General features: G+C 37.5%; 4 protein-coding genes across 7 annotated transcripts; 3 read left to right on the top strand and 1 right to left on the bottom strand.

The window, feature by feature from the left end:
• Window positions 1–256: 256 nt before the first annotated feature.
• Window positions 257–7,831, top strand: LOC112577078 (zinc finger protein 808-like). Its single transcript, XM_025260000.1, has 5 exons — window positions 257–734; window positions 1,831–5,555; window positions 5,927–6,269; window positions 6,791–6,961; window positions 7,068–7,831. Exons 2-5 carry the CDS (start codon window positions 1,880–1,882, stop codon window positions 7,552–7,554), a joined length of 4,677 nt encoding a protein of 1,558 aa, XP_025115785.1. The 5' UTR covers window positions 257–734; window positions 1,831–1,879; the 3' UTR covers window positions 7,555–7,831.
• A 1,482-nt stretch (window positions 7,832–9,313) lies between these two features.
• On the top strand, window positions 9,314–17,136 carry LOC112577082 (zinc finger protein 23-like). Its single transcript, XM_025260004.1, has 3 exons — window positions 9,314–9,367; window positions 9,529–9,689; window positions 9,892–17,136. Exon 3 carries the CDS (start codon window positions 10,181–10,183, stop codon window positions 12,686–12,688), a length of 2,508 nt encoding a protein of 835 aa, XP_025115789.1. The 5' UTR covers window positions 9,314–9,367; window positions 9,529–9,689; window positions 9,892–10,180; the 3' UTR covers window positions 12,689–17,136.
• Window positions 13,954–23,155, bottom strand: LOC112577080 (zinc finger protein 136-like). The gene is made up of 2 exons (XM_025260002.1): window positions 23,069–23,155; window positions 13,954–22,074 (listed from the first exon to the last, which is right to left on the bottom strand). Exon 2 carries the CDS (start codon window positions 22,009–22,011, stop codon window positions 19,273–19,275), a length of 2,739 nt encoding a protein of 912 aa, XP_025115787.1. The 5' UTR covers window positions 22,012–22,074; window positions 23,069–23,155; the 3' UTR covers window positions 13,954–19,272.
• On the top strand, window positions 20,912–26,829 carry LOC112577083 (zinc finger protein 710-like). 4 transcript variants are annotated; one of them, XM_025260008.1, is made up of 2 exons: window positions 20,912–21,011; window positions 23,807–26,829. In XM_025260008.1, the coding sequence occupies exon 2, from the start codon at window positions 23,810–23,812 to the stop codon at window positions 26,279–26,281; it is 2,472 nt and encodes an 823-aa protein (XP_025115793.1). In that variant the 5' UTR covers window positions 20,912–21,011; window positions 23,807–23,809; the 3' UTR covers window positions 26,282–26,829. The 4 variants fall into 4 exon arrangements, with proteins under 4 accessions (XP_025115793.1, XP_025115794.1, XP_025115791.1 ...); XM_025260009.1 differs by lacking the exon at window positions 20,912–21,011 and adding an exon at window positions 23,210–23,347; XM_025260006.1 differs by lacking the exon at window positions 20,912–21,011 and adding an exon at window positions 23,317–23,432.
• The last annotated feature ends 112 nt before the right edge of the window (window positions 26,830–26,941 follow it).

The raw sequence follows: 26,941 nt of genomic DNA on the forward strand, positions 1-26,941 counted from the left end.
GAATCTTTGTAAATACACGATTTAATTTGGAAGGCACACACTTTGGTACTGATCGACAAACAATAATTATAGGTACGTATTATGTCGAGAATACGTGATCCAAAAATAATTTAACTCACTGGTGTTGCACTTTCGATCTTTTGCATAAGGATCGAGGGTCACGTCACTCGGTATTTAGAATAGTGTTCCGAACAGTTGGTGTGTGTGTGTGAAAGAGAGAGAGTTGGGGTAGGAAGAGACTGAGAAAGTGAAATCGGATGGCATTAGAGAGCCACGAAATCACACGTATACGTACGATGCTTTCTCCCGTTCACAACGTCTGTTGTGTTCGGGAAACCAAGCAAATCAGGCAGTCCACAACCCCTTAAAACCCGAATAAAAAATAATGATTTGATATATCTTTTCAGCGATAACACGTTGAAGTTTGTGTACTTTTGAGATGCGATCGGAACAAGAAAGGGAGGATCGTACGGGTCGGAGGAATATTGCCCGTTATGTGCAGCTTTATTAAACCCGTTTAACTTCACGACACCAAACACAACGAATATCTCTGAAACAATTCTAATTGCTTTAAAGCTAAGCAGCGGTTTTCATATTTCGACTTATAGCTCTAAGATGCTTATCCAAGGACATGTATGTCGGTCCAGATGAACGTCAACTCAGACATGCGCACCATGTGACTTTTCTGTCGTTCGTCTGTCTGGATGCCATATTGTACGCGTCTCCAGTAGAAGGTAAAATTTGTTTGTGAAATTTTTATCTAAGTTTTTTTTTAGAAAATTCCAGTACTAGCTTAACTAGGTATCTGGAGTGGTATATTGAGCTCAATATTGTAAAATGAATTTACTTATCTCTAAACCTTAACCCATTTTTTGGTTTGCGCTGCGTTCAGTAACGCGAGCTAAATCGTTTAGAGATTCGCCATTTTGAAATCGTGCATAGGCTATCGTTCGCGTCGTTCCTCAAAACAGATTTAGGGTAACTTCCTCAGAGCGAGCAGACCAAATTAAACTTACTGAGAAAAATTCAGTGTGTGTTGTATTAAAACTGTAGTCCTTCTTTTCTTTTCATAATTATTTTGAAAACATTTCGCAATTATTTAGTTATTTTCAACCCAAAGGAAATAATCAGATATTTTACACACAAAATGTCGATACTGTACTCCCACTCGCTCAAGAATTAAAATGTGTACCACGTTATATCTTGTGTTCTGTAAGTTTCTTATGTGAATATGATACTATGATTGCGCAAAGAACACTTTAAAAGTTGTTTTGTAAATAGCAACAACAATAATAAACGCCAGATTTGAAGAGTTCTCGCACTTAAAATGCTCGTATCGAACAAGGTATGGACAACAGACGAGGGACTGAAGAACAATTAAACAAATAACATATGACCGACGGAAGAATAAACAAAGTACGAATAAAAGACAAATACAGAAAATGCTAATAGGAACCCAGTGGCAAGAACTGAGAGTATAATGATTTTGCAAAGGAAAACTAGTTTGGAAGTACCAATAAGCGGAAAGTGATGGCTGGGGGTGCGAATGGCGTGACAAAGAAGTAGCATTGTGTGGACTACTGTTAGGAGTAATGTTTAAGGAAGAAGTACGTTTTCAGTGCACATGTAAAAGATTCAGTTGTGCGTATGTGGGGGATATGGAAAGGATATTACAATAGAACTTTATTGGTCCTCAAAGCCAATTACAGTATGTACTTACTTGGCCATGGCAGGTACAAATAGTATTTAGCATTGGAATTGAACAATTGAATTATGATAATAGATGTGCTCAGTTCTTTGATCGGATTTCTTTAATATTGTGTATTGCAGGTGGATCAAAACATTTTCACATATGAAATAACACGTGTGGCTCCTTGAGATGTATTCTCAAACATCAGGTTTGGCTCTTGTGCCAACACAGTCCTGTGTTGAGAATCCAAATGAAGACATTGTGATTATCTCTGGAGATGCAGGATGGACTTGCTGTTCATGTTCCCTGGACTTCGGGCCAGATGTCAGTGTTAAAAAACATTTAGCTGATGTTCACAAAGCTGAAGCAGCAGCAACATCAGAGAAAATGTTATCTCCAGAACTCGAGGGTATCAGAGAAGAAGATTTTGAAGATGGAGTGCTTACTGCTGATAAAAACAACATTTTGCTGTCAGCCTTCAATAACAGAGAAACCATTCAGATAATAAAAAATGATTACTCAGCAAGCTCACCCAGCATCTCAGATGAAACAGGAGAAGAATCATTTGGTACTGTAAAAAGAAAAAACACAGTGGAAGTGAAAATAGAGGCTCCAGAAGAAGAAAGTTTCTTAGTCACTACCATTCCTGGAAGTTCTTATACATCAACACAAATTCCTAGACCTGTTGCTGTTAGAGTAAATGATAGTTCCTTTGTGGAGACATGCTCAGAGGCAGAGGAGTCGGACATGGATAAAGAAGAAAAAGTAAAAAAGCAGCATAAACTGTTTGACCTTATTGGAAGAGCAGCAGCATACTTTAAAGATATAAATTCTAGAGAGGCACTCATCCTTCTTACCACTTCACTGGTTGCACTTGAGTATAAGAATGCCAAATGCAGAGGTCGTGGCACCGCTGCAGCAGAGAGTGTAACATCTGTGGCATTGACATACCAAAAAACTAATAAAAAGACAGATGCTCAAGAGAAAAAGAAGGCTTTCATTTGTAAAATATGCAATAAAGCTGTCTTTGGCTATACCTCAGAAGCCCTTCTCTGGCACTGCAAGACACACTTCATTAAACGAGCAACTGTTTTACAGTGTAAATTTTGCACAAAAACTTTCAGGTACAAGCAGTGGTACGAGAGTCATATGCGGCAGGCTCATCCATCAAATGATGAAGCAAGTAATACTGATTCAGAAGTTTCCAGTATGGAACAGTTTTCTGCTAACTCAGACTTGATAAGCTTGAGCAAAGAAGAGGGGTTGTCTAAACTAAACATGCACAAGAAGATTAAGAGCAGTGAACTGCAGGGTGAAAAAGATCAAGACGACAGAGATCATTCATATTTTAAGATATCAGTAGATACAAGTAAATCTCTGGCTATATCAGACAGCTCAGTCCTTGATGGTCCATCAGAGACACTGCAGACAGAAAAAGAGTCTTTTACTGCAAAAGCAGTCAGTACAGTTGGAGAGGAATTGGCAGTGGATATAAGTAATGGCAGGGAAAAAACATCTATGAGAATGTCTCAAAAGAGCCAAGAGGCACGAGTTAAGTGTGTTATCTGTGGCGTTTTAATTCTAAAGAGACCCTCCTTGTGTAAACGCCATTATGGGGTGCACCTTCAGAAAGTCACAACATGTCCTGTGTGCCACAAAAGTATTCCTCATCCAAACTACTTGCGTGCTCATGTTTATGAACACCAGCTGGCCCTTTGTGAACCGCATAACACCGTACAGGTTAATATGTCCACTTCTTCAGAAACCAGCAAATTGCAAAGACATATAAAAACAAGCCAGCTAAACAGTGAAAAATCCACACTGTCTATGAATGATAATGAGACTCCTATACATCGCCAGTCATCATCAGTTGGAAAGAACCAAAACACTGTGGTAGGGGAAAGGAAAAATAGCAAAAGAACTGCGGCGGTAATAGGAGAGAATGTTAAGAATGATAATGAGACTCCTATACATTGCCAGTCATCATCAGTTGGAAAGAACCAAAACACTGTGGTAGGGGAAAGGAAAAATAGCAAAAGAACTGTGGCGGTAATAGGAGAGAATGTTAAGAATAATAATGAGACTCCTATACATTGCCAGTCATCATCAGTTGGAAAGAACCAAAACACTGTAGTAGGGGAAAGGAAAAATAGCAAAAGAACTGTGGCGGTAATAGGAGAGAATGTTAAGAGCACGATGGTGGTTGCAGAAAGAAAGAATAACAAAAATATTGCTGAGAGAGTAAACTGTGTTGTGTGTGGACAAGCTTTTATCTCTTGTGACTCAACATTACTGAGACATTACAATTTTCATGTTAACTGTACCAAAAGCTGCCCTGTATGCTTGGAAAAGATACCTAACAAAGATAGATTAAAACTACATATTCTTCAGCATCAGCGGGAGCTCACAGATAACCTCGATGTTCCTTTGGATACACTTGCATCAAACCATTTGTCTTTTACTTGGGATTCCTCCAATTCGCTGATAGGAGAACAGCACAAAAGTTCAGAATCAATGACAGACGAGCAGTGCCAAACTTCAGACTCAGCATTAAGAAAAAAGTTGAAGTACACAGCAAAGGGTTCATCCAAATATTCTGATTCATTCATAAAAGAACATGCCAAAGAAATTGAAGAGAGTAGTCTGGAAATCCAGAACCATCCTTTGGGGTACCAGGATTTTTCTTTAGAAACCACTACATCATCTCCAACAATAAAACCAGTGCAAGAACAAAATCCACATGTCAAAACAGGTTTGTTTTCTATAGTAAGATCCTCTACAGCAGTCAAACAGCATTCTGAGATTAAAGCAAAGTACCTCAAATCTCCTAATCCTATAAAAATGAAACGTAAAGGAATGTCTGAGCGAAGGGCTAGATGCATAATCTGTGGACTTATTTATAGGACCAGACGATCAGCCTTGCTTGCACATTATTCTGTTCATGTTCGGAAAAGGACCACATGCCCCTTGTGTAATATAGAAATCCTGCATAAAGTAGAACTTAAAGAACACATTTATGAGCATCAGAAAGAACGAAACCCTTCTCTTTTGCTGCCAGCATCTCTTATACAAGGCCCCGTATTTGTGCACAATAAGCAGGTGTGCGTTCTCTGTGGAGACTTTTTCTCACAACATGGTCATGACCGTCAGTCCCATATCAAGATGCACTTTCAAGAAAAGACCTCGTGCTCTGTATGCGATGAAATTTTTCATGATGAGGAAACTTTTGTGAAGCATATTTTGCATCACCAGCAAGGGATACACGATACATCGGATCTTGACAGCACTGATGCTATAGCATTATGGTCTCAGTCACCCAAATCAGATACAGTTCAGCTGTCTAATCAGGAAGGCAGCATGTTGTGTTCAGAGAAAGACCTTACTGTAATGCCTGTCAGTGAAAATGATGTCCAGATTAACATGACCATAGAAAACCAGGACCAGGTGGAACTCGATCTAGAAAGTAACCCAATATCAATGGTAGGAAACTTTGACAATAAAAAATCTTCTTCCTTACAAGCCACTAATTACTTGCATCCAAACTTACAAGAAAAGAAAGTAAGGTGTTCTGTGTGCAAACTGGATCTGCTTGATGATATGAAGAGTCTTGAGCAGCACTCTATTCAACATCCAGAAAAGACACACCTGGAGTGTGTTTCATGTTCAAAAAAGTTTGACAGTGTGCAAAGTCTTATGTCTCATATGAAAAATCATACAAAAGACAAATGGAAATTTGCTTGTCGCCTTTGTTCAGCTGCCTACAGAAGCCCTATGGAGTACAGACAACATCGCCGAGCATGCTGGTTTGTAGAGTGCAATGCCAAAACAACAGTGCCCACCAATGCTTCTGGTGATGGACCTTCAGGTATTTGTTGAACATTCATTACTACAATTTACACAGTGTTCTGAAAGCTGCGATTATGTATCTCTTTGGTCGACTGTAGGCTGTAGGTATTGTTAATTGCATACTACTCTGTTTATTCTAGGAATTTTTCATTATTTTGATCATTCTTGGTTACATTGAATCATTTATACGCCTGTTTACATTAACTGCAGTTTGCTACAAAATTACTGGTAAAAAAAATATATATATATATATGCATCATTCATCTTTAACACCATTTTATATACTTTTGATTTTTTGTTTATCATGCATGTGATATAAATAACTATATTTTCTCTCTTCAACAACAGTCTGCAGAATTGATTTACATTCCATAACATTTTCAATTGCAGAACCCAAAAAACTGAAACTTGATAATGAGGCTCAGTGCCTAACAGAAGGTGGTATGCATGAGTTAAGTCAAGAAGAATTTGTCAGCTGCACAAAGTGTAGTGGTTTAATTTTTAATCAGCCTCACAGCATTCAACGACACATGCTTGTCCACAGTCTTATGATGCATCAGTGTGAACACTGTGAAAGATCCTTTTTTTCCAAAGAAAGACTTGAGCAGCATGCAGCATCCCATTCTCATGGTGGAGTTTGTGAAGTTTGTGGTACAACACTACAAACCAAGAAAGGCCTGGAGCAGCACAGGCTCTTGCATACAGGTGGAGTGGGGCATTACCCCTGCACAAGGTTAGTGTAGAACTATGGACCACGCTGGGTGGGGTTTTTACCTCTCTCTTGACACCATTTGGACAATATTTTACAGTTAATTTAATGTAAAATGAAGTTCCTCAGCTCTCTTCTTGTGTTTCACATGAAGTGGTCAGTTTAAAAAAAATGGTTTTAACTGGAACCTTGCCCTGCATTTAATTAGTGTATGCCGTTACCCATACTGTGAACAAATGTCTTTGTGCCATTATTGTTTATTGTTGATTCTTGTAAATACCATCATGTAAATACCAACCATGCATGTAAACATCGATCAGAGTACATTTCTTCTTTCATGAAACATTGCAACCCTACTAATGCTGAAGAACCTTTCTGGCATGATTTATTAGTTAATATGCCTTGCATATTCTCTGTAAAATTATGTAGCTAATAGCTAATAAAATCCATCTGGCTATACTTTCATTGAAAAGCAACATGTGTCCGCAGCATCAATGTTTCCATATCTGACAAGGGCATGGGGTTATTTTTTATATTTGCCTCAGGTGTAACAAAGCCTTCTTGTATGAAGTCCGGCTCAAGAGGCACATGGAAAAACATAATAATGTAGACAGTATCTTCACTTGCGAGTATTGTGGCAAAACCTACATGAACAGGACACCACTTCTTCATCATATTGCCATCAATCATGAGAATTCAAAAGAGTCAGTCTTTCTGTAAGTATTTGCATGTTTTATGAACAAGCTAACCTTTTGTTGTATGCAATGATCATTAAAGGAGAAATGCCTTGTCATGTTATTAAATGATTACCTTCTTGCACAGATACAAGTGTGACCAATGTCCGGCCATGTATTCATTCCCAAGTGAGCTTCGTGACCACATGGCATTCCGCCACAAAGGGTTGACTCTGTACACTTGTAAGTACTGTAACCAAGGTTTCAATTGTCGCCCTACTCTTGTGCGACACGAGCGGGTCCAGCACACCAAATTCTTCCCTCACAAATGTGGTGAATGTGAAGAGGCATTCGCTGAAAAAGTAAAGTTGGTCTCTCATCAAATACGAGTGCACAAAGCTGTGACACCTTTCCGCTGCAATGAGTGTGGCACCTCATGTACTACAGCAGGGGCGCTGCGGCATCACATGCTAATTCATGATGAGAAGAGGCCCCGTCCATTCAAGTGTGAACCTTGCAACGTTGCTTACTTTGACAAATACCATCTAGATCGCCATTTGAAAAGAGGAAAGTGTAAGCCATCTGTTTACTGTGTAGTAGTTGTTGAACCTGTCAATCAGGACACTCAGTTGTGATTGCTGTGCTGTGAGCAAATATTTTGTCTTCAGTTTGTTATCATCTTACTTCAGTTAAAATGGATCTGGTGATTAAAATTAAATTATAAATAAAGCATTCTCCCCAAATGACAACATAATATTCAGAATGTTTTAAACATTTCCAATGAGTCTGAAATTCCACTTTTGACATATACGTGCAGTGTTATGTGTACTGTGCAACTTGTAAAATATGCAGAATAAGTTCATCAATTAATTTTGTTGAGTTGTAGGAAATATATAAAATCATGTATTTGTTTCTCTCTTGTTTCTTTATAAGGATGTGATAAAGCAAATTTGTGTGTGTGCGAGAGAGAGAGAGCACTAGTACTTTTTGTCTAGTACGGGTGGTGGTGTTAATCTAAACATGCGTGTTGCTATGAGATGAACATTTTAGATAGTCAAAATTAAAAACAGTAATGAACTGTGAAATTTAAATGATTTACAAATTCTTTTATGCTGTGTGAAGTTTTACTAAAGAGGAAATTCGACTTCTGCTGAAGTGGATATATCATAGCAATTGCTGACATACTTTTTTTTATAAATGTATTACCTTAATCATTTTGGGTTAAAACCTCACTGTTTGTGTCTGTGTGTGTGCATGCAGGCATCATGTGGTCCGTTAGTGGGGATAAATTTTGCTGTCCAAGCTGTGACTTTAAATGTTTCGTACTATATACATAATTTACATGGGGAACTCCAACCAGCAAATAAAGTGGCAAAGGCAGAAAACAAGAGAATGCTCACACAACTAAAGCATAGAACCTAGGCCAAAACATGTATCCGTTCCCTAAGCTGGGCCAGCCATATTGCAATTAATGGGTATGTTTCTTGTTAGGTTTAACTGAAAAACTGTTTCCAGCAAGGCATTTTGTGTAGGTGAGGTTATTCATATGATGCATTCCTAGTACTGTATTTCTCAACTGCTGATGGTGCTTTACAAAATTAAAGCTATATCATGGTGATGTAGTCCAGCCAAATGCCTTATCCAGATAGAAAATGGTAAGGAGGCGAAATCTGAATCCACCACCTTAATTGCATGGTGCTTTGACAAGAGCATTACCACTAAGTCACAGACATCTAAACAGATTCCCTTTAGTGTATAATATGTATGCTGTCTCCTCCGACCCCATCCCCTAAAAATGCTTTCAATAACTCTTATAGCCGCACTTCTCCATTGCTGTACAGTGACAGTGCAACGCTGTTTGTTTATATTCTTGAGATCCATTTATAGTTTCGATAACACAAATGATGTACAAGAAACGATGATGAAAAACTGGAAGAATGTCAACACCTGCTTCGAATTCATAGGCCAATGCGAAAAACTAGCTTCTGTGTCCACACAATAAGAAAGCTAAAAGTGCGTCACAAAATAAACTTTCCACCTCTATGAAATACCGTGTCCACAACTGCTAAATGTGAGACCCCCATCACCTTGCAAGATTTTAGTAATGGCTGATGCATTACATTAAGGAATAGATTGAAGCTGATACAATAGTTCGGAAGAAAAGAAAATCAAGTATTTAATAGTAATATATGGTCACAAATAAAAGGAAATTAAAAGAAATGTAAAGACTAATTAACCCTAGTACACAGAACCCAAAGAAAGCACAGGGGAAGCTACTCTAGCTAACGTTAGTCCTACTACGAACAAACGGTTGGAAAAACATTGCCGGACAGGTGAACATTTCGTGTGGAGAGTCGAGAAGTCGAGGCATGTTATCTCATCCGTTTATGACTATTTTAGTTACAGTGTGCAGTTAAAAAATGCAGACGCCACAATTAATTTCGGGAGGTATACATACCGAGATGCTAGTCAGTGTTCGTGTTCGCTTGTTCGTGACGTCATTGTCATAGTTAATGCTTGCGTCCACTTTTGTCCTTTCAGTCCATTGTCCAGTTCATCAATCTGTGTCTGGCTCTCAAGTCTATCATCGCATTCTTGAAATGCTGCAGGTTTGGAATCTTGCAATATCTGAAAAAACTTTCAGGCTGCATGCCCGTTTCGCAATCAAGAAAGTTCAGCGGAAATCAGTTTGACTGGAATATATGTCAAAGAGCGACACAAAGGAAACAGCCAACAGCTGCAGGCAGGGCGCTGTGGTGATAATGCAGATGTAAGTAAAACAATAAAATGTTGATATATTGTTTTTGTCTTTGATATATTGTTTTTGTCTTGAAACATTGTTAGCTTAAACTTATTTGTTGGGTTTCTTTTATGTCTTTTTTGGGTTTTATGTCTTGAGGTGAATAATGCTGATTACATATATAATTTAAATAATTACATTGGAAAATAAAACTGTTTTGGCTTTCTTGCAGAACACAGACATGGCACTTTTCCAGAGTGTGATGAAAGCACTCCCAAATTATCAAGGCGGCATTCAGTGCAAGGAAAAGACTGTCTCTTCAGCTTCGAACAAAACTTGGGGTGCTATTTCAGCTGATTATTTTCTTTGTTTTGATAAATGTTTGTAGACTTAACCATGTCTTCCATATTAGATAACTTTATGAATAGAAAAATAATATTTTTCTTTTAATTTTTAATATTAGAGAATAACTTTTATATTACTGTTATCTGTAAATAAAAATTTACAGTTTTACTGTAAAAATGCTTCCTGAAATTGTCATAGTAGTGAGTGGCACTCACTGGCATTGTGTCACCTGTAAGACACATAACAAAAGAACTGTAAGTCTTGACCAACATTTGTTGCATATGCATCCCTATGTACCACCCCTTCACCCATCCTCAACCTTTATGTCACAACTAAGTGATGGAGAAGATAAGTCAGATGTTGACCATCACATTGTCAATCAGAATGACAAAGAGAATAAGCCTGGTGAACTTTCTCCAATAAGCCCTTGGTTAAAGCAGTTACCACAATCAGAATTTGATGATGAGGAGGAGGAAGAGGATGAAGATGTAGATAATGATAATGACAGCGATGAAGACTTTGTACCTTCAGAATATGAGGAAAAACCAAAACCGACTCCAAAGACCAGACGTAAAACGAGAAAGCAATCAAAAAAGACAATTAAACATGTTAGAGTGCATGTCACTCGAAAAGAAGAGAAAATAGTTATTTCTCCTGAGTTACCATCAGAGACTGAAAATCCAACTGAGCCTGAACAAACGGAAGAAGAAGAAGAATTTAAGCCAAAGAAAAAGACTAGAAGCAGAGCTGCAGAAGCTGGCATTCACCAAGAGTTTAAGGTTAAGGCCTTCCGTGGAAAACATAAAGCACAAGACCTGGGAACTCTGCCCAGCCAGCAGCCTAGAAAGAGAGGCAGACCACCTAAACCAAAACCTCCTCCAGGGGAAGGTGAGGAACAACCACCTAAACGACCTTATAGAAAAAGAGTTCCAGACCCAAGTGAAATGCTTCTTAAGATTAGGAATGTGGGAAGGAAAGCTAATACAAGAAAGAAAATAGCAACAAATGAAAGATTAGGAATAGGAGAAAAATATGTTAAATTGATAAGCAAAGGTGAGCTGTTGAATCACAGTGAACTAAGCAGTGGAGAAGAAAGTCTTCACAGAAAATCTTTGGCTGGTGATCCTTTCGGCAAGCTTGGGGAAAACAGGAACGGAGAAAGTTTTAGTATAAATCAAGATAGTTTGTCTTCCCAGGATACTACACAATCAGGATTCCAAAATCAGGAGAATTCCAGAGACAGCATGGAGAGGAGAAGTGTTCGCTGCAATGTTTGCCTGTTTCTTTTTAGCTCAGATCGACAGCTTATAGAACACAGAAGAAAGGTGGCACAGGATGATGTAATGCAGTGCAAAAAATGTGACATGAAATTCCATGGTATGACTGATCTCAATATGCATATTTTTTGTGACCATGAATATGAAAAACAGCCCTTATGCTTTTTATGCAATGAAGATTTCAAAAGCATGGAGAAATTGGAGAAACATTTATACAGGCACAATGAAAACGCTGATCGTAAGTTAGGAGACACAAGATTCCATGATTGCAGGCTGTGTAACATGGAGCTGAACATAGATTTTCAGCTGATCAAAAATCACTATTATCGAAGGCACAAAGCTTATGTTTGTCCTGAGTGTTATGGAAAAAATGTGGAGCTTCTTTTTTATACAGACACAGTTTTATATGCAGAGCACAAGCAAATGCATGCTAACTCTCCAGCAGAGTGTGTCATCTGCAGACTGGTGTTTCCTACAGCACGAGAAATGAAAACTCATATGTGGACACATGCAGATGACAAAACAGATGATGGAACTGGGAGCAAATGTAGCAAATGTGACAAATGGTTGCCAAATGCTGGTGCCATGCTGATGCATGAGAAGGAGCACAAGAATGAGGCCATCCGGAAGAACTATGCTCTAGAGGCAAGCATTGGTTTTCCATGTATGCGCTGTGAACACATTTTCAGCAGCAAGAGCAATTTGAAAAAGCATTCCTGCAAGGCTGATCCAAATCGTACATTCTATTTTCATTGCGAATATTGCGCTCATGGATGCAATACAAAAGAGCAGCTGAGAGATCATATAGCTTTGCACCATCTTGGCATCAAGCGCTATGCTTGTGACTATTGTGACCAGCGTTTTGTCTGTGCTCCTACCTTGAGGCGCCATGTACGCAGGCAGCATACACATGAAAAGCCATATGAATGTCATATTTGTGGGGAGCGGTTTTATGAGCGAAACTTGATGTTACGCCATGTCTCCAAGCATACTGGCATTGCTAGTTTTATGTGTGAATTTTGTGGTAAGGGCTTCCATACTAAGTTTGACTTGAAAAAGCATGTTGAAAATCACACCAACACACGGGACTTTGTCTGTCCTAACTGTGGTCTGGATTATAAACGCAGCTATCACCTTAAAAGACACATAGAAAAGGGATGTAAAAAGACACTTGTACGATTTGATGAAAATGTTCCTTCAGTTGTTTCTGAAGCTCCTTTAATACCTGGAGATGACTATGATGATGATGGTGATGATGATGCAGACATTGATATGGACAATGATGATTTAAATGAAGATGCTGATATGGCCAATTATAATGATGAAAGCTCTGGACCAGACTATGATGATGATGACGATGATGATGTTAATGATGATGATGAGGAGGAGGATGTTGATCTTGTTTAATTGACGGTCATTTTTTACTCTTCAGACATTGAGCTTTGAATAAGTTGTGAATGTCAAGTCTTGGCTGAAGAAATTTTTGCATCTGTAAAGGATTGTGACAGCATCAATTATCAGTATTATAGAATTATTGATGAAACATAGTCACTCCTACAGTCCTTTCTGATTACTGTGTTTAATTGATAAGTTTTTTGGGACTGTTGTCTTACTGGGTATGGTATTAAAACTAAAGGGCATTAATGCAACCACCATTGCCGATGCTGTGAATGGTAAAATGACCAGACATTGCTTTTTTTTCTCCTTACAAGCAGCAATGTAGTAGCCATTGAGTTGGACCCCAAAATGTCTCAGATTAAGTGTAGAGGACACAGATTCACCATTACCATTACAAAATTAATGAGGTCAATTTTTCTGGAGATCTTGCTGAGACCAAAACTGGAATTTACATTGAGCTTGGTTTTATGAAGGTGAAAGTTGGTAATGGATTATTAATACCATCACTTTAGATCCATTTACTAATTTTAGTCACTCTTTAGCCTTTAATGTATTAACTGACACACAGAGGAGAAGGGATTGACTTGCATGACAAATCAGCTGTAAAACTGTATGGAACATGTATGACTTTCATATCTGTATAAATGATTAGACCAGAAATTAGTTTTCAAAGGTACTTTTAAGGCTCACCTTAGTTTAAACCTCAAAGCCAGTAGTGTGTTTAACAAACAGGTATTTTAGTTCGTTGACGGAGCATTTACATGATATAAAATCTTGCGGGCCAGAAAATGGCGGTTTTGCCAGAATCATGATGTTCAAAAAACGAAATTATGTTGTGTCTGGTTAAAATGAGCAGGCCAGATGAGGCACCTTTGAGCGCCAGATGTGGCCTGTGGGCCGTAGGTTGGGCACCAGGGGTTAGAGGATTCAAGGACAGGAGACTTGTAAACTGGTTAGATTCACATACTAAAAATTTTAGATGCTTTACCCAATAGATGAGTATGAAATATGCTGATGTGTTCTAATCAACAAATGCATGCCCATGAAGATGACAGTTTCCAAAAACAAAAGAATTTAAATAAGTCTTGGCTGCTTAATTAGATTTTTATAAACCTTAGCAAAGCAGTTAAACTCTCAGCATTAATATCTAAGGGCTTTTTCCTTGATTTTAGTAATGTTTTATTACGATGACATTATTTTCTACAACAATTGAAGCCTGCTTGTCTTATTCAATTGATTCCTGCTGTTAGAAGTTGTCCATCATTTCTTTTTTCTTTTTTTTTTTTCTTGTTCTAATGATAGCTCGAAAGTATCAGGAATCGATTATTTTTCAAACTGATTTTTCAGCTGTTGATGATGATTGGGGTGATGTTTCCCTCCCATTCCCTTTGATGAGTTGTAGGTTACTGTGTGGTTTAAATATAAATTAACTATCTTTCAGTACAGTAGCATAAGATTTTATGGTGGCTGACACAATTTACCTTCTCTATGGTAGTAGGACTATGTAAAGAGTTTAAGTAAATCCCGCAGATTGGAAGTAAAATCAGAATGCGGCTATATCATGGCAATTGTTAATGTACATTTTAGAGGCAAGGACCTCTATCTCTATCACCTTTTATCTAGATTTTAAAGTTTGGGGTATGATGTCAAAATGACTTTAGCATCAAGAATGAACAATAAAAATGGCCAGTAATGTGAATGTAAACATGCAAATACAAATAAGAAAGATTGTGTGTGTGAAATGTTGTGGAGGGGGCACACATGTACAAGTGTAATGTATACCATAAATTTCAGATTATAAGCCGTGACTTTTTTCCCCAGCTTTAAACCTTGCAGCTTAAACAGTTATGCAGATTTTTATGGATTTTTCTGATTCCGATTAATTTTTTCAGCTTTGTGTTAAAGTGTTAACTGGTAACATTAAAGTGTTAACTGTTCAAATTTTTAAATCAAAGCCACATACAATTGAAGTATTTAGATCAGTTGCTAAAGCACACACCCTCATCTTGCTGAAAAAGGGACAACATGCCTACGATACAGCTTTCAAGTTGTGTATATTTATGGCTTATAAACCAGTGCGGCTTATTTGTGGAAAAAGTAGAGATTTTTTTTAAATTAGCGGGTGCAGCTTATGTACAGGTGTGCTCAGTAGACTGAAATTTACAGTATTTTTCAACAGATTAAGTATGGCTGTATAATTTACTTAAAATGTTCAACAGTTCATGTAGAACATGTTAAAAGAAGCAGTTGCTTCTGTTGGGACATCTTGTTTTCTTCTGGGCTGGATTTTTTTTTTATATAGAAATTTTGTGTTCATAGATGAATTAAATTTATTTTGGAGCCATCCTCCCTCCAGAAAACTTAGCTATCTTTAGCGTGGAGCAATGAGCTTTGCTCGCCAGTAAAAGGAACTATTTTGAAAATTTGATTTTCATTTGCAGATGTCATGTTTATGAGTAATTTGAAACAGTTTCTTTTACATGCATAAAAGGTGTGAGGGACAGTTATTCTTGATTATTATTCTGCTCCCTGTTTATTACACAATTACAAAGCATGACTTGGCACATAATAAACTAATATAAGTTTAAGAAAAAAGCTTCATGAAAAAAAGTTGCTGACCACCATACACTTAGTGGGGTATTTTGTTGATATAGCTTTTAATTAGTAAATTATTCCGTACAAGGGTTTTACCACAGAGCATTGCACATAAATTTATTTTATACTTTTGTTAACTTATTGTCTACCATACTATTTACGGAATGTTTCACTACCTTATGCAAAGCTGGAAATGAAAATGATAATCTGCTGATCCCAAAGATAGATGCTGCTTATTGACAAAACATGAGTTTTTCTTAAAATGATACCTTTGATATATCATGTAGTATCAATGTAAATAATATTGATGTCCCTGACATTCATTAAGATGTTGTGTAGAACATGGATAATTTTTACAGCTTGCATATAAATCTTTGAACATTTTATTTTTTTAATATATTTAACTTGTGTAGATGTTATTATTTTTTATTCACATGCTAAAATATTGTACATTTCATTGCTCTATAAGAAGAAACTGCACTTACCAGTTAGTATACAATTTTCAGATTCTTTTTTATACAGTGAAAGGCTACTTTTTTGTGTTGAAGAAATTTCCATTGTTTGCCAGTTTTCACTATTTGATTCATGTTTAGCAGTTCATGGTATTTTTATTGTCATGTGTGTCTGAAGTATTTCTATTGAATGGTGAATCACTACTAGAAGGCAATATCTGTGTTAGTTACACCCAGTTTTACATATGATCTACAAATCAAACTATGTTGCATTCAAGAGAATTTACTGTCTTATCACATTAGGCTTTATAATTCCATTACTGTTAGACAACATGCTATATCTAACTGGGTTGCAGTGATGGTTTTGTCTGAAAGACAGGGTGATAGGGGTTCATTATGACTTTTAGGCATTTGTTCTTGTTTTAGAGCACAAAACTGCAGCTAGCTTTCCAGTGAAACAAGCATCATTCCAGCTGCACAGAAGATATGTGAAACAAAACATTTTACACAAATGCCTGTTTTATGAATTTAGTTCTTCACAGAAGAGACCAGAGGGTGGATGGATGGGGGGGGGGGGGTTAATGCTAAAACAATGAATATCAAGTTTCTTAGGGTAGTTTGGAAAAGAACAGTTGAGAGCGAGACAAAGGACATAGGAACCATATGGGCCCAACTGAGGGGGGCTGCCCAAAACCGGGTCCGCAAGTGAGGTGTTGTTGCGGCTCTATGCTCCTTGAGGAGTAACAAGAAATAAGCACATTCTTAGAGTAGCTCAGGTGTGAAACAGGGATGTGCCATGTCATCCACCCTGAATAATTCAGTATAAATGTATTTTATGTTTATTTACCCATAACAATACTAGTCGGTCATTGGTTGTGCTTCATCATACTTTGAGGAAGGAGTTCATTATCTCTGTAATGTAATCATTATTATATAGTGAAGAATGTGAATGCAACCAGTGGAAGATTTACAGCAATAATTCATGGTCCAGACACCAAACAAGTTGTCCCCTCTTTGTTTTTTGTGTAATTCTTATCGTTACGGCTGAATATTATGGCATGGTCTACTTTCTTAGTATTCGCCATTCTGTTGTTGACAAAGAATTGCCAGAGATTTTTGTAGGGTTTTTTGTAATGAGTATCTACACTTTGGTTCCCAATTTCTTTACTTCTGTTATTTTCTTTCATGTGAAATGTCTTTGCTGTCACTGTGTAAAATGTAGTTTTTTATTATGGGGTTTCTTGTATTTATAGACAAATTTCAGTGTTTACCTAGTCTTGGACATATCATAAAATCTTTCTTTTGATCTTGTTTATATATTTACAATATCCATTTTATGCAAACTTTACAGCAACAGTTATATGTACGGGCATTTAGATTTCATAGACAAATACAGTATCATTTTTAAAACTGTTGTTTGTACTTTTTCAATATGTATATTTGTATACAGGTATTTCTTCCCTTTTTTTCTGTCATTCTCAAGTTGAACTGTTCAGGTATGTTATTCCCTGTGCTTGCAGATGTATTTATAAAGAGGCATGCATGCAGACATACACCTACACATAGAAGAAAAGTAAAAGTTGTAATGTAATGCAGCACAAGCATAATAATAATGACATTGAGATTGGTCCACAGCAAGGTGGAGGCAACTGGCATGACATGGTCCCAACTGGAAAGAGACGCCCAGAACCAGATCTGATGGCGTAGTGTAGTTGCGACCCTATGCTCTGGGGGTGAATAGAAATAAGAAGAATAATGCTAATGATAACTATGAAGATTATCCAGATGGGCTTACAGATTAAGACTTATAAGCATATCTTCATATCATACGTCAACACTGTATTCTACATTCAAATGTCTTTATAATCATGACTATATACCACTGGACTTGTTTTTGATAAACTACGCAGTTCTTTCTAGTTCATCTAAACTCCCCCACATCCTTCACGTCTGTTCTCATAAGAAGTGGTCATCGTGCATTTTGACAGTGTCATATACAGGAATAGACAATGTCACAAAGATACAATCACAGTGCATTTAGCTCAGCACTCGCCAATAGGACTGCATGTGGCTGTTAAACAGATTGATGTAGAAAACTTAGATCGCAAGTTCTCTTATGTACAGAAAGAAGTTGTATTAACCAAGCAGCCTCAACATGAGACTGTTCTCCCACTATGGACAGTCATGCCTGTTGAGTTATGGTTCTTGCTGTCACCTGCTGCATGCCCCTTTTTACAGCGATCTGATGGAGCTAGAAGTCACACATATCTTGCGGGGTGTACTGCATGCTCTGGATTACTTGCATAGCAAAGGTGTCATACATAGGGGTGTGAAGACTAGCCATGTTTTAATATCACCTAGTGGACAAGTATGTCTTACTGGCCTCCTCAACTCTCTCCACAGTCAAAGGAGACCAGCACCTGTGAACAGTCTATGACTACCCAAACATGCTGATGGTTGCCTCCTTTATTTCAGTCCAGAAATTCTTGAATAGAATTTGGCTTTTTCTCAGTTATTGCAAAACTAACCTGATGATCTTATTGATTATAATTCAGCTATTTTTCAGAGATTATTTTTGAGATCAGCATCCATTATTATTATGTTTGTGTGTTTTTCTTGTTAGTAAAGCGCTTTGAGCCCACCTTTAATGGATGGGAAAAGCGCTATATAAATAAACATATTATTAGGCAACAGGCCAGATCTCTTGGATGCATGAAGTGGGTTCTGGATATGTGAGCCACACTGACCCTCTGTTACAACATCAGATTGTACACATATGACAACAGCCTGCAGTGATGTTCTTAAGTGGAAGGTGGTGATCTGCTGAGATTACTCGAGGTTCTGGAGAATATCTCTTTCAGTTGTGTCAATTCCATGATGTTTGGTCCAGGTTTGTTGGTCTCTGCTTGTATGATATAGTGATTCATTTTCAGTGTATGAAACTTTCAATGATGATGACAAAACTAAACAATCTTTTTTGGTCTCCATCTTGTATCAGGGGAGTCTAGACTCCTGATAAAAAAATAATAATAATCCATACTAGCATATCATTCCTGCATTCAGCTGGTTGCAAGAATAACACCAACAGTTAATAAAAAAAAGTGGTTTATATTCAAATGAAAATATAAAATAAAATGATTCATTTCACAGAGGTAGATTCTTGTTAAACACAATGTTTTGTTGATGGACTGAGACTTGTAAAATTATCAATGTTTAAGACATCAATACACTTGATAAAAGTCATAATCTTTTAATTATAAAAAAAGATGTAATTACAACTTTAAAAGGTGTTAATAAAAAAGAATTTGCCAGGGGTTCCTTTGTCTTAACTCAGCAGTCAAATTGCAAAACATTCTTCTATTCCCATTAAGTTGTAATATTTAACTGTGGCATTAGAACTTTTATTCTAGAGAATTTAGATAAATAGAAACAACAAAAAAACCCTGAAAAAATTTTTTTTTCAATGTTAAGATCTAAAATGCAATACTATAATGCTGAATACTTGTACTTAATTTACAAATATAAACACATTGTAACTCATTACAATTACACCAGTTTACAAATTTTCATATGTGCCTGCAGGTTGTATTTGCGAGTAAAACCTTTGTGACAACCACTACAGATAAAATCCCTGGTGGTTGTGTGGATGGTACCATGGTTTGTAAAGCTGTGTTTTGTATAGAAGCCTTTGCCACATTGCTCACACATGAATGGTGCCAGCCCGGTATGTATAGTAAGGTGCCTTTGAAGGGGTGTCTTTTCAAAGAATCGCTCTCCACAGTGTTCACATGTGTAGGGCTTGTGCTTGGTGTGCTCCTTCCTGACATGGCGACGAAGAGTTGGAGCACACACAAAATGTTGATCACAATATTCACACTTATAACGCTTGATACCAAGATGGTGCAGGGCAATGTGGTCACGCATGTGGTTTTTGGTCAGAAAACCTTTCCCGCAATATTCACAGTAATGCTTGTAGCAAGTCACTCCCTCGTGCACCATCTTGATGTGACGACGACAAGCATGTTTGTTTTTAAATACTTTCTCACATAGCACACAAGGAAATCCCTGCTGGGCACCTTTCCTATAAGCTTCAACATCATCCTCACTTCTGTGCTGCTTTCGATGAGCTTCTACTACTGCCCTGTTTGGACACCACAACCCACATTTAGAACACTGAGCGCCCTTCCCATCCTCTGCCCATACATCTTCTGCACAGGGAAAGTGAGAGCTGAGCTCCTCAGGTGCAACAAATTCTTTTCCACAGATGGTGCACATAACTGGTTTGCCTTCATGCACTCTGCAGTGTTCAGTGTATGACATCAGATCAGTAAAGTGTAAGAAACACTGACAGCAAACGTGTGAAATATGGTGCTGATAGTAATGGATTCTGACAACGGTGTATGAACTCTCAAGTTCTTCTTTGCAGATTCTGCAGTCATGAAACTTGGTATCTGCCATTTTGTGATTATCATTGAATGCATGTTTGTGCACATGTTTCTCCAAATCCTCCAAACCCATGGCATCCTCATTGCAAATAAAACAAAATACTTGTTTGCTAAGTTCATGCTCACTGAATATATGCAAGTTCAGTTCATGTATACCATGAAATTTATGTCTACAAAGCTTACAGATAACAACAGAAAACCTAGACATCTCTTGCAAATGCTGGTGCATTTCACAAGCTGACAAAAACTTTCTCTGACAAATGGTGCACATGTTGTCATTATTTTCATCCACCATATTCTTCCTCCCATTTTCTAAACATGATGAATTATTTTCCTCAAAGCAAGAACTGCTTGTGGAGACAGGATTTTGTGGTATATTTGGTTGAATTTTAACATGAGAAGGAAGATCAGGCTGTTGGGGTAGATTACCACTTACAGAATGCTGTTCAGAGGAACCATCAACTGTTTTCCTTGCTAAATCAGTTTTTCTGCAAAATCGACTATTCATGCCTTGTTTAAAACAAGGGTAGCCTATAGAATCTGCAGTTTGTGGTGCATTTAAAGTAGAAGAGATACCTGATGTTTGAGTTTCATTATGGTGATTTTGCTGTTGTTGATGACTATTAGAATTCACAGAGCATGCACTATCTTGAGGTCTTGAGATATCTATGAAAAAATTATGACTGCTTGGTGATAATATACTTGTAAGTGTGTTTCTGCCATTTGTATCTGCATCTAAAGGAATGGCAGGAGCTATCACCATCTGACTTTTCGCATTGATGCTGTGACCCTCAGCTGCACCACACAAAGAATGATCAGTAGCCATTTGCCCACTTAAAGGTATTCCATACAGTTCTCTCACAGCATCTTTTTCTTCTGGTATCATCAGCCTTCTTTGTTTTTTTTTCACTTTTTCTCCTGCTTTCCGACCAGCATCAAACAGCCATGGTGCACAACATGTTGCAATTTTAGATTTATCTACTTCACTTTTGCTCCTTTTGGTGTAAGAAGGCACTTTACTATATTTTTTGAAGGCTCCTATCTTTGCTCGTCCATTTACTTTTCTTGTGTTGTCTCTTTTATCCATTGTGACATGGTCTTGAACACTGCTGACATGAATTACTTTAGAAGTTCTAATGGAAGCTGATAAGTCAACTGGTTTTAAATTATCAGTTCCTTTTCTCTGTAAAGATGCTTGGTTTGATGGCATGGAGAACAAAACATTTTTTTTCTTTGGTAAAGATGCTTCAAATCCCTTTCTATCCACATTACTGTCAAGAGGTGTCCGTTTACAAGATGTTGAAACTCTTAGAGAAATTTTACTTTTTAAGTTTGTGTCAGTAGAGTTATTTTTACAAGAGTAATCTCCTTGAGTAGTATTTAACTTTTTTTGATCAGTTTGGTACTTTGGAGAATTTAAAACTGTGGAGACATCTTCATGAATGTCCCCTCTTGTTTGTCTTTTGATGGTTTTCTTTGATTGCTTTCTACAGTTTCTTCTTCTGTTTTTGATGTCAGTGTCAAAGCTGTTTTTCAGATATGTCGGTGTGAATATTCCATTTGTTTCAAGTGACTGTTCATCACCCATTTTATATGACAGCATATCCAAGTGCCATTTGTACTGATTATGACTATAGCATGTTTCAAGTTCTCCATCACTGTAACTGAATTTTTCAGCTTGTGCCATAGACTGAAATTCAGCCTTCTTGGCATTCTTGGAGACAGGATGCTGGATAAGTAAATGGCGATCAATACTTTCCAGACGATTACAATATATCTTACATGTAACGCAGCACCAGTGAGTCCTACTCACCACTATAACAATATTGGAACACATCATGTTTTTTTCCCCTTGAAAAGCTACCTCTCTTTCAGTTCCATAACTTCTTTCTTACAGTTTTTCCTGCAAAAAGCGAAGTATGATGGGTACACATAAAATCCATAATAAGTTTGAATAATGATGTGCACAAATAAATTATGGGAAGGATATGTTGTACAAAAAAGCATCCAATCTTTTAAGCCAAGACCACAATTAAATTTAATTATTTGGCAAAGAGACAGTTTTTAAAACTGTACAAAACATCTGCGCATCCACATTTGGAACATATGTGATCTAACACAGGCAATCAATATCAGAGAAAAGCATACAAAGATGTGCAGCTAAATTGCTATAGTAGCATATGTAGTATTATTCAAATAGAATGAAGTACATCATACTCTACTTTTATAAGGAAAGGAAAATCAGGGGAGATCCTATTCAGATGTTTAAGATATTCCGTGGATGTGATGGCATTGATGTACAGATATTTTTATCATGACCACAAACTAACATAACTATATATTCAAAAGAACAAGTATCAGACGTGCTACTAAACGCAAATGCTAATTTTCACAAAATTCCTGATTGGAATTCACTTTCAGCTAATATTAAGAACTCTTTAGATAGCATTCCAAAATTTAATGATCTGGTTTACAGTTTTGATGAATAATAAAATGTGCATGTAAAACTTAGACCCAGACAATGCTAGTGACTTTAAGATGAGCCAAAGCAATGATAGCCAGTCCCTGCTACATGTAGTACAATAACTGCAATGTTTTTGACATTTTAACCTTTTCTGCTCGTATATTTATGCCATTCATTTTTTGTATATATATGAACTTTATTAAATTTTTAATAGAGGTAAAAATCATTATTTATACGATCCGATTATACCGGTTTATTTCATATATCGAAGAGCTAAACCTGATCAACCCCTACGATGACATTCCTCACATTGATCTCAATTATAAGTCTGAAATGAAATAATCTTTAGCTAAACTTAAGCCTTGACATACTTTCCAACTAATAAACTTATATTAAATTAAGACAATAAAATGGATAGTGCAGAATATCTCACCGAACACTGTCAAATTAAGCCGGGACAGAAACGCACCCGTTTATTTATTTTTCTTTTTTAACTGAAGACAGAAGGGGATGTAACTCAGCCTAGACGTCTTTCTAAGAAAACCTAAATAAAAGCAATGAAATAAGCACTGTTACAAAATGACTAGAAAAGCAATAATAACAAACAATATGAATGTAAACTATAGAGTAAGGGAAAATTTGATGTTATTCACTTTAAAACAATTGTTCCGGGCAAAACAGATTTTCACCAAGGGTAGTGTCCCATTGTATTGTAAGTGTCTTACGGTTCAAACTATTTGGTTGTTATGCCACTCATAGAAAGACGTCTGCTAAAGTAAGATTTGCAGCTTATTCAGGTATTTTTGTACACATAAAATATTTTGGAACATTCCTAGCTTAATAAGTGCAACAGCACAATAGTCAAAGCATTGTTGATGTTTGTTGAGGTTTACGCAGTGATAGCTACTGAGGCTAAATCACAGCTGATAATTTCTTAATCGTGAACACTAAAATAGTAAATACATCTGGTCTAACGATATACGTTTGTTCAGTTAGACTAGACAAAGTGAACATGATTATTGATAGCATTAGTTCTAAACTGTATATTTATACAGGATCTAATATCGTAATGATCGAATGGCTTTGTCTAGTCTTGTCTGTTACTTTCTAACATAAACTTGGAATTTCTCTTTATCTGAAATTTTCTAACTTCTTTCGATGCTTCTTGCAGCTCATGGATGCTGAGACTAGGAGGGGTAATGGATTTCATCATGATGATCAGCCAGTGTCATCTGTTGTATACCGCAACGCCAAAGCAGGCAAGAGTGTGAAGATGAAAAGAGCTACCTCTTACAGTTCTTCCTCGACTAGATTTGCCCACAGCAGTGTAGCAGGCAACTCAGCATTGGAAGATTCACCTGATGAGGAAAACAATGTTGCTGTAGAAGATAGTGGGTCAGAAGCAGAACTAGATTTAAGAGGTAAACTAGAATTTTCAGGGAAGAGACCTCGAAGGAAAACTGAAAAAGGCGATGCTTCTTTTTCTGAACAATATGTGGAAGAGTCAGTAAAAAACCTAGCTGATCAAAGTATCCCTGACGATGACCAGGCCGTTGCTGAAGCATCAAATGATGCATTTACAGAATCACGAGATCCTTTAGAGGCAGATATAGCAGTGGAGGCACCTGCTTCTTCCAATGCTGCTGATACAGATGTAGAGGAGGCATTTGATGATGTAGAGTTTCCAGAGGCTGTGGTTTTAATTGGCAAAACGCACTGGCGTTGTGTCACATGTATGATGCATTTTGCTCGGTCCACTAGTATTGACAACCACATACGAGTCTGTCATACTGAAAAAGCTCCTTTTTCTGTTTCCACACTGTCAAGAACATCAAGAAGGGGACGTGGAGGGAGGGCCCATGCCAGGGAAGTGACAAGGGGTAGGATTAAAGTGAACAGGAGAGTGCAGATAACAAAATCTCCACCCAGTACAATGAGAAGACGACAGGGAGCAAGGAGAACCAGGGGCAGGGGGTCCAGAGGAAGTGGAACTAGGGGTAAAGAAAGGGGGTTTTCAAGAGGCAGGGGAAGGAGATCACACATTTTGGAGCCCTCAGACACTGAAACAGAAGAAATGCCTTTACTGCCAAGATCTCCCAGAAAACGTAAAACAAGAAGCTCTGATAATATGCTTCTTGAGGCTTCTAGTGCAGCTGCTAAGACACCAAAGCTGGAGGAAACAAGTATTGCACAAGAGAATAAAGATTCCTTTAAGATCCCACTGCCCTATTTGCTTGATGCTGAGAAGGAGTTGTTAAAGAGAAAGTACCTGCTTTTCCTTGAGAAAGCTGATGCTGTAGAATTTGTGGAATCAGAGATGGCACTAACAGATGTTGAGCCACCTCTTTCAATTGAGACTCCTTCTCTTCAAGCTGATGCTTTACTTCCTCCAGCCACACCTCTTCTTCCAGAAATACCAGGTCCACCTGAAACCCCACTTCCTCCTGAAACACCCCTTCCTCCAGAGTCATATCATCCACCTGGGACACCGGGGAGACCTGAAATACTTACGCACACTGATTCTCACATAGCTCCAGCTGCTCTCTTACTTTCTGAAACACCTGCTATTTTGACCACATCACTTCCACCAGAAACCAGGCGCCTTTCATCAGAACTGTCAGGTAACCATTCTCTTCACCATCAGCACAAATCCCTTGGCCCCCCTGAAAACTGCCATCTTGATACAGATTTCAATCTGAATGCTGGCATCGAAAAACATGGAGACATTAGTGAACCATATGCTGAGTGTCCATCTGAAAAAGAGAGTAATCCTTCTGTGTTCTGCAGAACCTGTCATGCTTCTTTTGGAACAGTTTCAAAATTAAAGGCACATCAGTTGGAAGTGGCAAGGTATGATAATGTGCTTTGTAGTTTGTGTGGAGATAAATTTCATGGGGTACATCAGCTAAATATGCATGTGTTCAGCATCCACGAAAATAATAGCAAAAAGTTTTGTTTCATCTGTGGCATTGATTGTATGGATAGTTTTGAACTGGAGGAGCATCTTCTAGAGCATAGTCTAGAAGAACCAGAAAAAGATAAAGAACTAGATGATTTTGAGTCCATATCACACATTTGCAAGGTCTGCAGCATGGAGCTGGAAGGAAATGTCTCAGACTTAATGAATCACTACCATACAATTCATGACCAGTTTGTCTGCACTTCTTGCTTTGAGTGCTTTCTGGATATGACGGCATATCAGGATCACAAACTGACTCATATGGCAGATGCCAATGAAAGCACTGAGCCAGTTGTCTACATATGTCCTGTCAGCGACTGTTTCCAGATATGTGAAGACAAAGAGGCGTTGAGAGAGCATATTTCTTGGCATGAAGACCAAGACCTAGAGGAAGATGTTGCATTGCTTCTGTGCAGCATATGCTCAAGTCAGTTCAGAAACAAAACTTCTCTGCACCGCCATTTAGCGGAGATTCACCACAAGGCTGACATCAAGCCTTTTGTTTGTGAACTATGCAGTGAGGAATTCAGTCAAAGCCTAGAGCTTCATCACCACAATACCATCTGTCATGCTGGCATCAAACGCTATGGGTGTGCCTACTGCAGTCAGCGGTTTGCTTTTCGCTCTTCCTACCGAAGGCATGTTGCCTCACAGCATGATGTAGCATCCACCATTTTGCGAATGTGAACCACTAATAGAGTTTATATATGTATATAATACTGATCTTTTTTGGATTTTCTACCAATATTTTTGCATGAGTTGTGCTTGTGCGATTAGTATCTGTTTAATCATATTTCATTAAAATGTATAGCAGTTATTGTGAAAAATCCCATGGTTACAATTTGCATATTATACTATGATAATCTTGTGAGAAATGAAATAGCTTAATTACTCATCGTATATAATAATAACAATTTTGGATTAATTCACCTTAGAAGAGCAGTACTTCATTGCATACTAGGTGCAAAAAAGAAGATATAAGCTCTGTGTGTGTGTGTGTGTTAGGGGTGGAGTTGTTGAAAATGGACTTTGTGTTTTTTTAATATCATTGTTCAACAAATTTATAGCACACCTTTCCCCCGACTGAGTGGTTTTTGGAAGGGGAAGAAGAGTTGTGTGTTAAATTTCCCACCATTCTGGTCCTAAGATTAACAAAAGCATTCACAAGGAAATCATGCATTAGTAATGTATTTTTGCTGGATTGATCATGAAATAAAAAAGAAATTGTAAAAATTTGTTTTGTATGTATTGTTAATGGCTATTGTACCTCACAGTGGCATTACCTAGTAACATAATTTTACAAAAACCACGTAAGAGACTTTAGCAGACGACATACTCTATTTTTAG

This window comes from Pomacea canaliculata, linkage group LG12 (assembly GCF_003073045.1).
Source record: "Pomacea canaliculata isolate SZHN2017 linkage group LG12, ASM307304v1, whole genome shotgun sequence".
Taxonomy (NCBI): Eukaryota; Metazoa; Mollusca; class Gastropoda; order Architaenioglossa; family Ampullariidae; genus Pomacea; species Pomacea canaliculata.